This window comes from Strongylocentrotus purpuratus, unplaced genomic scaffold (genome assembly GCF_000002235.5).
Source record: "Strongylocentrotus purpuratus isolate Spur 01 unplaced genomic scaffold, Spur_5.0 spur5_scaffold_7, whole genome shotgun sequence".
Lineage (NCBI taxonomy): Eukaryota > Metazoa > Echinodermata > Echinoidea > Camarodonta > Strongylocentrotidae > Strongylocentrotus > Strongylocentrotus purpuratus.
This window is the reverse complement of record NW_022145613.1, coordinates 20478358-20493128: the sequence shown is the minus strand read 5'-3', so window position 1 is coordinate 20493128 and position 14771 is coordinate 20478358. Positions and strand designations below refer to the sequence as shown.

The 14771-nt window shown below is 35.8% G+C and overlaps 1 protein-coding gene across 1 annotated transcript in view; it reads left to right on the top strand.

Moving 5' to 3' along the window:
• The window catches only part of LOC579328 (nose resistant to fluoxetine protein 6), a 42101-nt gene extending 28008 nt beyond the window's left edge, over positions 1–14093 (top strand). Inside the window, exons 4-16 of the mRNA XM_030974144.1 lie at positions 1961–2042; positions 2373–2466; positions 4044–4216; positions 4603–4782; positions 5458–5554; positions 6613–6705; positions 7267–7438; positions 8555–8634; positions 10063–10173; positions 10870–11008; positions 12126–12327; positions 13148–13290; positions 13850–14093. Of these exons, the coding sequence (XP_030830004.1) occupies positions 1961–2042; positions 2373–2466; positions 4044–4216; positions 4603–4782; positions 5458–5554; positions 6613–6705; positions 7267–7438; positions 8555–8634; positions 10063–10173; positions 10870–11008; positions 12126–12327; positions 13148–13290; positions 13850–13960 (1677 nt within the window). The 3' untranslated portion in view covers positions 13961–14093. The remainder of the gene's footprint in view (positions 1–1960; positions 2043–2372; positions 2467–4043; positions 4217–4602; positions 4783–5457; positions 5555–6612; positions 6706–7266; positions 7439–8554; positions 8635–10062; positions 10174–10869; positions 11009–12125; positions 12328–13147; positions 13291–13849) is intronic.
• Positions 14094–14771: the final 678 nt, after the last annotated feature.

Below are 14771 nucleotides of genomic sequence, written 5' to 3'. Positions count from 1 at the left end.
CTTGAAAACGGGGAATGTTGATATCGGACAAGAGATGTGACGTGAGCATGTCCCCTTTCCAAAATAATTGTGCCCGTTTGTAGGTACCAATACACTATTAAAGTACAGTGCTTCTAATATGACCTTGTCAGTATTGGTAAGTTTATATAACGGTCTGCGCGAATTTCGAATTTCCGCCCCCCCCCCTATTGGAAAATCCTGGATCCGCGCCTGTATTAGTGCCCTTTTGTGGGGCATTAATCCTCATTACTATCATTTATGACTTAAGGGCGTAGGTCCCCTAGTTGATAAGCATAGTAGCATACACATGCTTTAGCAGTCACGCAAAACACACATTGTCAACTTATTATTCAATACAATCTGAGAATGTATACTATTGTCTAGATCTTTTATTTTTAAATTATTTTTAAAATAATTCCATAAATTTGGGTAAAACAAAAATATTCAAACTTTATGAGCGACAGTGTATATTTGTACACAAATCACGAAAATTAGCGATTTTCGGGCTGATATACAAAGACAAAAGGTCACGTAATCTTTTAACTGTACGTCCGATTTTCCAAAAAATTGTTTTAAAAGATGCGCAAGACTCGGGAGAAAAAAGTCAGCGAGGGGCGGGGCATGGCGCCCGTATGCGTTCCCGAACAATCAGAAAAATCACAGAGGGGGCAATAATGCCGCCCCGGCCTTATTAGGGTTAAGGGCCATGGTGTCTTACTGTATACAACATTATACTCTTTTCGATTTTAATTTTTGAATATTATTCCAATATACTCTATTACGTTTATGACCTACACGAGTTATTTCGTGGAATATTATTTTGATAAATCAGTATCTTTGACTTGTTAGGTTCCGAGGTGTTCTTTAATCAACTTGCACTTTTTAATATTTTTTCTGTTGGTAGGAACCAATCATCAATTCTATAGACCCGCTTAATATTGAACGCCTCTCTTTTCATTCTTTTCTTAGAACGTAAACTCAATGCACAACTCCATAGATCAATTTTTAGCTTATGCCATGCCGTGGCGTCCGTCGTCCGTCCTTCCGTCCGTCCACAATTTTCAAAATGCTTCTTCTTCGTTATTTTTCAACCGATTTTGATTCTGCTTGTTTCATATGATAGGGCTAGGAGGGGGATTTAAAACTTCTACACAGAATTGTGAAATTCATTATCTATGCTAATTTATGCAAATTTATTCAAAATCACAAAAAATGCTTCTTCTCCTTCATTTCTCGACCGATTTCAATTTGGTTTGCTTTATTTGGTAGAGCTAACAACATTGGTACACTAAACTTCTACACAGAATTTTGAGATTTTGCTTCATTGATTAATTATGGTAATTTATGCAAATTTATTCCAAAAATAATTTAAAATTCACAAAAAATGCTTCTTCTCCTTCATATTTCGACCGATTTTGATTTGGTTTGCTTTATATTGTAGAGCTAACTTTGGTACACTAAACTTCTACACAGAATTTTGAAATTGTTCTTTATTAATTAATTATGGTAATTTATGCAAATTTATTCCAAAAATAACAAAAATTGCTTCTTCTCCCTCATTTCTTGACCGATTTTGATTTGGTTTGCCTTATTTGGTAGAGCTAAATTTGGTTTACTAAAATTCTACTCAGAATTTTGAGATTTTGCTCCTTTGATTAATTTTTATTTTTTGACCAGTTCAAAAGTGTACCACATAAACTTTACGATATTTGTTGTTGCGAGATGCGGATGAGCGCTACGTCATTGACGTTCTGGTTTCTGTTTCGTTCCAAATTATGTTTCACGCGCACCTGTCAACCCAATCTGCATTCTATCCATGCATGATTCCAAGATATGATAAAAAAAGTTCTCCAACCGATTGCGATAGTTTCGAATAACCTTTCCCCCAAAAAACATGTTTTTCAAGAAAATGTTCCCATTTATCATTGACACAATTAAATTATTATTTTATTTTGTGCAGGTTAGTGGTTCCTTATCATTCGGTACATGCGTCCCAGAAGTGTGTACAGAGAAAGATATCTTTATAGCCATTCAAAACATCGGTGAGTTAAACTTACATTGATTGTCTTGAATAGATTCTTACATGTATTCCTTCCAGTGCATTATCATTTAATTAATATTATTGTTGTTATTGTTGTTATCGATATAAGTATTGTTGATATATTATCATTATTACTATTATTTTTGTTTTCATTATTATCATCATCATTGTTGTTGTCATTGTTTTTGTTTTTATTGTTATTATTAATAATATTATTGTAATCGTTATCATTATCATCATTATTATCAGCCTACTATGCTTCAAGCCAGCTATCAACGACTATATGAGGAAATTTAATGTATTTTTCCATCTCCCTCTCTTTTCATTTCAGAAAGTATATTATTTCAAAACGTCACTAAGACACCAGCCATCCATTGCAGTAAAAAATTGAACCCTTCCAACGATTCAGGATTTATATGCACCATGTAAGTATAACATCCATCCCTTAGTTTGGACCAATATGATGTAAACCTTTTAAGGTAAAGACCAGTTTTAGAAACACCCCCTCTCAAAAAATGAAATGGAAGCTCTTATTACCAATCATGTGAAAGAATATGTTTTGACTAATACGTGGGGATACAAATTTTGCCGGGAACTGCCTACTAATTGATTTATTTGGTACATTATTATATCTATCCGGACTGGATAGATATAGGGTAGTCGGACATATACATCTTTCTGTGTATACAGTGCTTGTAACTTTACCAAAACTAGGTCAAATTTCTTATCATTTCGATGATTCCAGAACCTTGCAGTACACACCAATAAATATATGAGCAAACTTTTCTGATCGATTCCACAACGTTTCTTTCACAATGCAATCGCATGACCAGAACTGGTCTATTTAAAGATGACTTTCAATAATGCCAGCGCCGTTAATTGGGCCAGCCCAAGCCTTGTCAAGTAAATGCCGTTTATATTTTGTCTTGTTTTTCCTTTTTCATTAGTGTTCTAAGTCGGATAAACATAGTGAATGATAATTATTCTCAAAACAGCGATTTTGATGTACATTCAATAGATTTGATCAAGTATAAGTTGGGTAGTATGGACATGTTTCGATCTGACCTGTAGCCTACATTGTAGGATGTCAGGGGGGGGGTCGGGGAGTCATAGGGCTACGTCAGTGCGTATCCAGAGAGTCCTATATTACTCAATCCTCCGCAGGTGGGGGGGGGGCGTAATATACTACCTAGGCAGTCCCCTGTGCTGCCTCGTATAGACGTGGCACTCATGGGGAGGGGGAGGTGTTAAGGTGGAACAGTGCCCCATTTTTAAAATAACCCAAAAGTGCCACTTTTTATGTAGGAATAGTGCTCCCTTTTTCTTCAGATGATTGTCATTTTTTCTTATTAACTAGTGTCCTTTCCCATCTCATAAGCACCCCTTTTCCAGTGCGAGAAATGCCCCTTTTCTCCTCTGATAAATGTCCCTTTTACGTCAGATAAGTCCCCTTTTTTCTATCGTACAAGTGCCCCTTCCCCTTCTCACAAGTGTCTCTTTTCAACTCTCATATATGCTCCTCTCCCCTTCTTATTAGTGCTCCATTACATCTCTGATGAGTGCCTCTTTTCAGGTATGAGAATTTCCCATCTCTGATAACTGCCCCTTCTTACTTTGAAACATTCCTCTTTCCTTTCTAAGTGCACTTTTCCCTTCTGATATTAAGTGCCCCTTTTCCCTTTCTATGATACGGCGGTCGTACGCCCCCGTAAAAGAGATATACTTGCGGCGGCCGCAAAGAATATGCAATGGCCTCGGGGCACCTTAAGGGCAATATAACATATTTTGTTTAGGTCCAAGATACAGGAGAAGAAACAAGCGCCGTGAATTACCAACCCACATCTGAATGAGCCTTAATTGGTTTTTATGTTTCCCTAAACACGAGAGGGGTATGTACACCTGCTTCATACTTTGATTTGATGGACCTCCCGCCCTTTAGTAAACTAAATTGATTCCCTATGGATATTAAACCTAATTTTTTGTTCTTCCCCCCCCCCCCCAGGGTCTTTCTTTCACTGCTCTGTGCATTGTGTCTCTGTGCAACGGTGTATGAGAGTTACCTCGATCACTGCGGCAGCTCTGATGAAGAAAGCACACCGATACTTAGACAGCAGACGTTCGAGAGTTCTTGCAATGGACGCCATCATAGTGAACGTACAGTAGTTGATTATGGAGGTTAGATTCTGTCACTGTTAAGTCTGTTTGAAATAATGTTAACGAATAAGCCGCTTTTCCGAAAGTAACACATAGAATTCATAACTAATGTATGTTATTTTTTAGGTGTTCTTTTTTAGGAGAACCATAGCTCATTTTTATAGGGATTTTGTTTTGTTAAGTTAGGTAAGTTCACGCAGAGGTTGAAGTTCGCTTCAAAAGGTATTGCTGACACTGAAGTTGATATAAAAAAAAACGCGTTTTGAAAGGCAATGCATATTAAAATCGCATATTAGAATCACATTTTAAATTCACTGATGTTTTGAGAATGCTGTCTGCCTTTGAAATTAGGGGTAAAACGATTGTCTTTGAAAGCTTGAAAACCTTCATTTCTTTTTTTCTGATAGATCTATCAGCATGGAGGAGATGTATCCTCTGCTTTTCTCTGAACCGCTCTGTGAATCAGATCACTAATACGACATCAGGGAAGGATGAAATCCAATGTCTTCATGGAATGAGAGTTATCAGCATGTTCTGGATAATTCTCGGACATTCATTCAGTTTCCAACAAAACTCGGGTGCATTGGGTAAGCAGGTATTAGCATTGTACCCGTCGCACGCGATGCGTCATTTTTTGCCTGAGGTAAGACTGCGTGAGTGACTAGTGTGATTTTTGACGCGCCACATGGTGGGTGTGACATTGAATACCAAATTGATTGGAAAATGATCGCTGCACAGATTGCCATGAAGTTACTAGCTAAACTAAAGGTTACCCCCCCCCCCCCCCCCCATTTTTTTAAGTGTAAAAAAAAAAGCCTTTAAAAAAAAATTGTGCTAAAGGGTTAAAAAAAAAAAAAACTGACCTTACCCCCTTCCCCCCCCCCCCTTGAAAAAATCCTGCGTACGCCACTGTAAATAGGTAATCATATTGGTTGGCGCTGCTCAGATGGTGTTATGTATTACTAATTTCTTTACTGCTTCACTGCTCCCTGTGTGTTGGTGTTAGCCCTGATATACACACACAATCAACACCATCTTAACTTCTCTCGAAAATTCAAGTCGAGGGCAATTTCAATACTCTATAAAAATCATGTTAGGATCATTACGTAATATATCATTGTAATGTTTGCCCCGTTCAAAAGGTGACGTACAACGCAATTTCAGTGGCTTTAAGTTGATACATGTATATTATGTTCTTGTAGTTATGTTCTAGACATGAGCACTTTTAAAATTCAATTCCGATTGTATTATTTTCATTTCAGCTGATATTTCATGGCTATACAGAGTACCAGCCAAATGGTTCACGAGCCAGGTTATTTATAATGGCTATGTCGCCTTAGATACCTTCTTTTTTCTCGGGTAAGTAGCAAATAAGAAAGAATTTTGTATATTTAAAACATTGTTCATAGACTTTTGCGAGATCAGGCAAAGTATTTATTTTTAGCGAGGAATGTATATTTGTACCACTACGGAATACCAATGATGTCCCTTTTTCGATTTGGTACAGTATATATGCATATGACTCTTTCTTAGCAACAACTTCATTCGTGAAAAGAAAGGAAATACATTTAAAAGTTTAGGCTAGCTGCTATATGGAAACTATGTGCAGGGATACAGGTTTATAAAGAAAAGGATAAAAGAAACATAAAGAATGTACTGAACACATTTCAATTTGGAAGTGATAATGAAACATAGCTAGGGAAAGAGGGTAATATAGACTAACACGATGTGTACATGTTTTTATGTAATGATTTAATCCTGTATGTAAAATTGAAATGAATTTAATCAGCACCCATGTTGTTCGTATAAATAGAACTTGAAAAAAATACGATGTAGAGAAGTTTAAAGGGACAGTCCATCCTGAAAAATGAGAGAAACAGGCCAGTGAAAATTTGAATTAATTTTATCAATCAAACACAAATTGGCAAAATGTGACGTATCTCGCGAGCTCCCCTTCCCATTTGCCCTTTTTAATACTAAAAAAACTTCGGAAGTCTATATGTTCCCTTAAAACATTTTTCAGTCATCCGTTCACCTTTAATTTGATTATTGCAAATATGTTTTCATACAACCTATGTATGAAAAGAATCTAATCCGTCAGAAATAAAGAGGAGATCGCATGATACGTCACAGTGTTGCCAATTTGTGATTCACTGATTACAACTTAAACAAATTCATAACTTTCCCATTTCTAATCGGATTTTGCTCAAACTTTCACGTTTGTAGTTCTCTCATTTCATATCATATCAGGGTGCACCTCTCCTTTATTTCCTAGATGTCACAATCCTACCAGATTTTTTTTCCCCTTTTTTTTCTCCGGAATATTGATAAATGTAATTATACATGTACTGAGAAATGAATTCAATTAACTAAACATGTATCACTGAAATACACCATGTTCCTTTTCCATTGCACAGCGGCCTTCTTGTTGCCTATACGGGCTTCAAATACATGTCAAAATCTGTTGGAAGAGTCAACTGGTTGGTTTCCATAGTTCATCGGTATCTTAGGTAACATCTCAGTTTATAATTTGCAGTTGTGTTTAGTATAATGCAAGGGCATAGGGACAGGGGAGGGGGAGCACTGAAGAGCCCCGGTCAAATGTGTGCCTCTTCTGAAAAATGTGATAACCGCGTATGCTTTTCAAATGTTTTGAACGTATGTTTGCCCCCTCTGTCAGAAAATTCTGATTACAAATATATATATGGTTTTCATATCATCAAAGGAAAATGTCTCAATTGACATGTAAAGGTAATAACTATGAATGATAATTATACCTAGTCAGTTGTTTCCATTATGCTAACAAGTGAGGAGACGCGGTGGCTCAGTGGTAGAGCAGTGGTCTCGTAACCACTAGGTCCCGGGTTCGAAACCAAGTCGATGCGCTAGTGTCCTTTGGTAAGGCAGTAATCCTCATTACCAATTCCCTTGGAGAGGACTTCAAGCCCTCTGTCCTCTAGCAGCTTACTCACAAATGCTTTCTTAGCAGTCAGATATTAAAAACAAACCTAGTGTTTTGTATTTAATCATAATTATATTGACATCATTTTTAAATGTCTTTCTATTCACAGGATAACGCCGGCGATGGCAGTTGTAATTCTGTTATACACCTTTGTGTATCCTTACCTTGGAGAGGGACCTTTCTGGTACAAACGAATAGAAGATACTCAAGATTGTTACCAGTGGTGGTGGACCAACTTTCTTTATATCAACAATTTTGTACCATCAAGTACATCGAGCGGGGTATGATTGCATTTTATTTTATTTCTCTGAAAAAATGAATTAATCTGGTTTATAGAGCAATGCTCTATGAACGAAAATTCAGTTGTGAATAAACGCATACTTATTTTGTAATGATTAAAGTGACCCAGAAACATTGTTGAGTGTTGATGAAAAAAATGCGTAATTTTTGTATGAAATCTTACTTATTATATCCCTTCTACTGTACTAACCCTCTAACATGCATTAAAATCCTGAAGAAACAAAATCTCAAACCACAAAGATAGTTATGATTTTCTTTGAGGCGTCACACCCTTTAACAATAAATTCTCCCAACCATTTTTTTTACTTTTCCCAACCATTTTTCCATGGAAATAAGACATAAGACAGGCTTTCAAAAATCTTTCAACACCTCAATGTCTGGAATGGTATATAGAGCCGTTCATTGCTTTGTGACAATTATATTCACCTTGAATGTAATTAAATTGTAATAACATAGTTGGGAGCCTAATTAAGGAATCGATCAGATCAGTTTTTCCCAATTTTTATCATTAATAATGGTCTGTTTTCACTCAAACTTTCAGATTATCCTTACTTGCACATCTAGCATTGAAGTCACTATCTTAGCAACATTTTCTCTCATCTGAGCAATGTTACCAAGTCCCTTTAAGCCTAAATTATAGTTCTTTTTATAAACGCAAGGGCTCCGAGGGTTCCTCTGTTAAAGCCTATCTGCACTAGTTTGGTCACTGGCAGGTGGTTATATCATCAAATCAGCTCTCCTCATAAGAAAAAGGGGATCATGGGGGACCAACGGGTACCGATTAGGCATTGTTGGCTATAATAGAGGGCGCAAGTAGATACAAGTTCTGCAGTCTCGCTTTGATATTGGTTAGTGTTCATGCCGAAGTTTGTGCTTTTGTCCGATCTGTCACGATAATTACACTAAGCCACCCCACTATTGAGTGGCCTTTCAGAATACCGATTTGCTGATTGAGTGCTAATTGAGCGCTAAGTGAGCTTTCAAAATAACGCTCCAGAGCATTAAGTTGCAAGGCTCCTATATAAAGACCTCGTAATTATAGCCTCTTCTCATGTCTAAAATAGTATATTGTGTATTCTTCTGGTTTGTTAATGCAGTGTTTATCATGGTCTTGGTATCTGGCGACAGACATGCAGTTATTTCTGCTTGCAATCATCCTCACCGTTCTACTCTGGTGGTAAGATAAGACCTGTATTGTCATAGAAATACCATCAAACCACGGATATCATGCAAACATATCTCTTCATTACAAAAATGTCCTTCGGATAAGGTTATAAAATATAAGACACTTGTTCCTGTGACAGTTGCTCCGCGGTCAATGTCTTATACCTTCTACCCTGGACCCAACACTATACCTTACATTAGATCTAAACCTAACGTTAAACCCAATTGCAACCCTAACCCCAAACCCAATTATTCTCTATACTTGGATGAAACAAAGCCCGGAGCAATTACCGATGGAGCAAATGTCGGGTTACCATGGAATAAGTAAAATTTCCATTCATTATGTGTGGTTGAATATGGTAATGTTAATATTTGATAGTATCGGGTTCGGAATCAACACCCTTGACTGACGCGATGAAAAGATTGACCGTGTAGTGTGTCATCAGGTAAAACGTTTTTCAACTACAAGATCCATATAAATCATATTCAAACTGTGAATCAAGCAATAGCAGTCTTGGAAATTATGTCCTTTGGCTATACATAAATCTAAAGTTGCTACTCTCGACCCAAGTTAAAGGTAAAGACCAGTATTGGAAATGCCCCAATTTCAAAAAATGAAATGGAAGCTCTCATTACCAATCATGTGAAAGAATATGTTTTGACTAATACATGATGATAAAAAAATTGCCGGGAAACCGCCTACTAATTCATATATTTGGTAAATTTGTTTCTCTCATGGTCTGTGAGAGATATAGGGTAGTCCCATATACATATTTCTGTGTATAGTGCTTGTAACTTTACGAAGAATGGGCCAAATTTCTTATCATTTTGACGATTCCAGAACCTTGCAGATGCTAGATGCTAAATGATCAACCTTTTCTGATTGATTCCACAACGTTTCTTTCACAATGCAATCGCATGACCATAACTGGTCTTTACCTTTAAATATACACACAAAATGGGTACCCGATATAGAAAGATTTTCAATAAATGATTTAGTGTAATAAATGTACATGTAGTATTATTTTGTATACGTTTTGGAGGTGCCGCAGTATATTGGTTCACTTGACTCTCAATCCAAGGATTGAGGGTTTGGAATCCCAGCCCGACAATAACGTCTGTTGGTAAGATAATGATCCCCATTTGCCACTCTCCATTTGCCACTCTCCACCCAGGTGCACTTGGTTACCTGGCAATTGCTGGGATAATAATAATTGCAGGGTCCTCAGGAAGAATAATCCTTGGTGCTGATGAGGCTTCCTTGGGTAAACAAACATTATTATTATATCCCTTGGGTTGTAATGTTTCTATTTTATTATTGCCATTATTACCTTATATGTGTGTACTTTTATAGAAATGTTTACCGACCACATTACTACTACGCTACAATGATTTTCACGTTGTAATTTATCTTTGTGTTTGATATGCTTTCCTCCTTTAGGTTTCCAGCTATTGGAATCGCTACACTAACCCTACTATCTATCGCCAGTATTATGATACGCGCTGTTATCTTCTCATTGAGGGACTACGCAGCCACTCAGATCATTAATACGTAAATTCAAATTTTCCTCTCATTTTACATGTATAATATGTCTAAACTTTGTCTAGACTTTGACCTTTTTTGAGATAGATTAAATGAACTGAGAGTCATTGACATTTTGAAATTGTAAAAAGGGATGAATCCTAATCAAATAAGTTTGGCCAAGGGCTTAAACGTGCATGTGACATATTGTAATACATTAACTAATCTCTGGAGATTTCTATATTGATACTGAGATGTAAGGGCAGCCAGTAAAATTATAACAGATATTGTAGGCTCATATTTGCAGACAAAATATGTAAATACATGGTTGTTTCTTCTTCTGTTTTTTTTTTTTTTTTGTTTTTGTTTTTGTTTTTTTTTTTGGGGGGGGGGGGGGTATTAGAAGGAAACACGTGCCGGGTGCAATGGCATCATTACACTGCTCTCAATGGCTATCACCCAATCAGTTTCAGTGATGATGTTTATGTGTTACTTATTGTTTATTATTTCTTTGTAGTTTTATGTTTACAGAGTTGCATGGTCAGTAACAAAACTGATGAATATACATATAAATCTTATATTTGACTCTTGCCTTTCCTAGAATTTTGATCGTCATAATATTTTGCAATTTGTGAACTTCATTAGTTAACAATCTGTGATCTTTGATAATTGAGGAAATAACTGTGATATGATGTTATCGTTTTTTAAATTGGACTTTTTCAACAGAGTTGCAGGTCAAGCTAGTGGGCTCATGTTTATATTTTCTGTAAAACCCTACGCATGCGCAACAGGATACTTGGTCGGGTTTGCAATGGGATATTTTCTGCATACTTTGAAGAATAAAACAGTTCCAAGATTACACACGGTAAGAAGTTTTGCCCTCTTACAGCTGCTTTCGTTTATTTTGATAAACATGTATAATATTGATTCAGGTTTTAAAAAAGAAAATGTCTGAAAATAATAAAGAAATCTTTACTAGAGAATGACATAAAGCTGTCACCAAAAAATATCAACACGTAGAGAACATCCTTTATTGGATGTTTACTGAAAATTGTTATTATCAACATTCAGTAATAATTGATTCCCAAATTGAATAAGAATCCAACTTCTTTGACAAACTGACGACCTATTTCGCTCTTCAATAGCGACTATAAATGGTTTCTAAATGCATTGCTTTGAGAATCAGAAATGTTTTGCATAATATCATTGGTGTTGACTAAACTGGTTTCTCAAAAGTCGGTACATAGGTGAGAATATTCGCCTTGCGCCGGTTATGATTGATCATTATTTTATCTCATAACAACATGCCTGGCCGTCTGCTTATGATTGATTTCGAGAAGGCTTTTGATAAATTAGAGTGGCCTTCTGTTTTCAAAGCAATGATTTTTCTGAGTTTTTGCAAGGATGTTATCAGCTGGGTGAATGTATGTTATAATGATATTCCTCTTGACTTGACTTGACTCTTGGAACAAGAAATGGAACCTTTTGAACATTAAAAAAAAATTGAATGCTTTATTCTAGGTAAACTTTTTTGTTAATGTGTGTTTCTATATACATGTAATATGATTTGTTGAGTACATGATGAAATCTTGTTGGATATTTTTTTTCTCTCTGTACATTTTTACTTCTTATGTAAATTGTCCTTTTTTTTGTCTTGTTTTTTGTTTTGTTTTTTGGTTGGTTATTTTTTTTTAAATACCTGCATTGTAATATGATTTTATAAGGTCAACTTAAGAGTGTAACGGACTGGTGGTTATATTTTGTATGTTTTCCCCCATCAGTTCCAAGTACAAGTGCAGACGAATAAATGTAAGAAAAAAACATTCAGTAACACATGAAATCCAAGAAGCAGGAGATGAGTGCTCAATTTTGATCAATCGCTGATCTCTGATCGAAAGGAGTTATTGAATTAACCATTACTTCAATTCAGATATCTGAGTATCCTTCATTATTATGTCTTTTCTATTGGTTCCAAACTTCAGATTGCAGTTCTACTTGGTTGGATGACTGCATTTGCTATTGGAATGTCAATCGTTTACGGTCTTTATGGCGTTTTTAATCATCCTGGGCTAGAGATTGTACCACCAGACAAGGCTACAAATGTAGTATATGGTTGCTTGAAGAGCCTTGCATGGACATTAGCTCTGTCATGGGTGGTATTCTCTTGTCACCATGGATACGGAGGTAGGTAATATACTCTCTTTGTATAGTCTTAATGTTTCCGTTAATGGTTAAATGTTGGCCCCATCTTATTTCAGTAAAACTCGAAAGCGGTCAAATAATTCGACATAAATTTGCTTTCAAGTGCGCCGCGCTAGCCGAAATTAGCTGTAAATGTTCCTTTTGGGGTGATATTTCCGACTTCAGGCTGTATATACTCAAGTAAATATTTAAACCATAGGAATGAAAGAAAGAAGTCTCAAAGTTACGAAAAGTTAACAATTCGTTTTTATAATCATCTCTCACTCAATTTTAGACACTGAGTTATTGGTCTCCGGGACTCCAAATATTTTTCAAATTATTATTTGCTGTATATTTTTTTAATACAAGTCTGTTATTGAGACGAATTTGAGACTGCAGCCATATCTGGAAAACTACTAGTATCCTTTTGGACATTTACTTCCCGAGCAACTACCCCTGGCAATTACCCGTAAAGACAATAAACCTCAGGAAAATTACACAAGGACAGAAACATTACGACGAGGATAATTAGTTCAGGACAATTGCCCCGTAGAACTCGAGGTTAATGTATGAAAATAATTTTTAGAAAATTATATAAAGTCGTCCTGAAATAATCATAATCATATTTATCGCTGTAAATAGTGCGAACCTGTGAACCTCATCAGTATAGGAGAGAGAATCCGTAACATCTTTGCTTGCTTGGATATGAATATAATTGAATTGTATTGTTTACATGTCCAGTTTACATATCCAGTTACTCTACTGTTAAATGTCCATGAAAGGGAGTTGAAAATGCTTGCCTTCCATCTTTTGTCCCGTCTAGGTGTGATAAATCGATTCCTTTCTTGGAGTCTATGGATCCCTCTGTCTAGGTTGACGTTCTGTGCATATCTATTACATCCTGCTGTTATCTACCTCTACACTGGAACAATCTCAATGAGCTACAATGGTCCCATCATTCATCAGGTATTAGCAAGCGTACACTGATTATTTACCATGTAAATATAAGAAAATAACGGTCAAGACACGGGCCCTAAAGTCCTAAGCATTACTGTACAAAATAAATATATTGCAGAGTCAAAGAGAAAATAATTATTAAATTAAAAAAAATGTTTATTTAACAAATTTTCCCTCTCGTTCCCTTTACTGACACTGACAGTGGCATCGTCGCATCTCAGAGTAAAATCATTTTAAAGTTTAAACGAGGCTTTTTGCCATATAGTAAATTAATTTTCGAGGGCAGCTTTCGAAGAAAAAAAGTATGCTAAGTAAAGTGATGCCCCAAACGTAGACAGGAGTTTCTGATAAACATATTTTAAAAAATTTTGATGTGCTCTAAATAGTGCATAAATATACATGTATTCTGAAATATTTATTTTGAGGTATTACATTTTAGAAGTCAATGGTAGGCAAACTCGCCATTGAACTCTTAACAAGTAATGGTGATAGGGGATAAGAAGGCAAATGCTTACATTGCTAACTAAGATGACTATCCATATTCTTGTCTTATAATTTCTTTCCCCAGAGTTTTCTGTTCGCCGGTTTCGTAACGATCAGCTACTCAGCAGCTTTCATTCTTTCTTCGTTGATTGAAGTGCCAATCAGTAGTCTTCAGAAGATGTTCCTCAAGCGATAATATCTCACTATACTACGCAGATCAAAGGTATATCTCGCCCTAATTACAAACCATTTTCGTGGTTGATAAAAAGGGCTTTCAAAAAGGGTAATCAAAACTTAATAACAAGTCGAGTAGGCTGAAGAAAAAGAAAAAAAACACTCAGGGAACCATGCATGGATTATTGTTATTACAACTCCGTCCCAAGAGATCCTTCTTGAATTTCGTCATAAATTTTGATAAGATATCTTAGTTTGCAGAAAAAATAATGAGAAAAGTTGTCAAATCACAGTGACGTTACCGATTCGTCACCTTGGGGTTACCATTTATAGAATAGTTATTTAATTTTTTTATTTAGTCTCTTATTCTACATCTGATTTTGTTTCTCTGTTTTTGTTCAAATCAACTTATAACATGTATTAATAGGCGATCGCCTTTGAAGAATTGTGTTTGCTATTATTTTTCAAATAGCTTTGTCAATCGATACGGAAAATATCGAGGAAGGAAATAATTTCATATTATTACTTTATGTTGATGAATCGGCTTACCAATTTCATCATAATTATATTATGTATATTTCATAGATACATGTTTATATTGCCTAACAAGGAGAGAGGTCGGACCGGATTTAGTATGAACCCTATTGTGTACAGTGATGTATTTCGTTCGTTATATATCAAAAGAATTGAATATTATATTAGTAAACCGGTTAATTTACGACAAAGATAAACTTGTAATATTGCTGGTATTGGGTTTTCGCTTCGACTGCTATATGCACTAAAATTCTAATTGTTATTACTCTTATTATTATTTACAATTTAAACCATCAAAA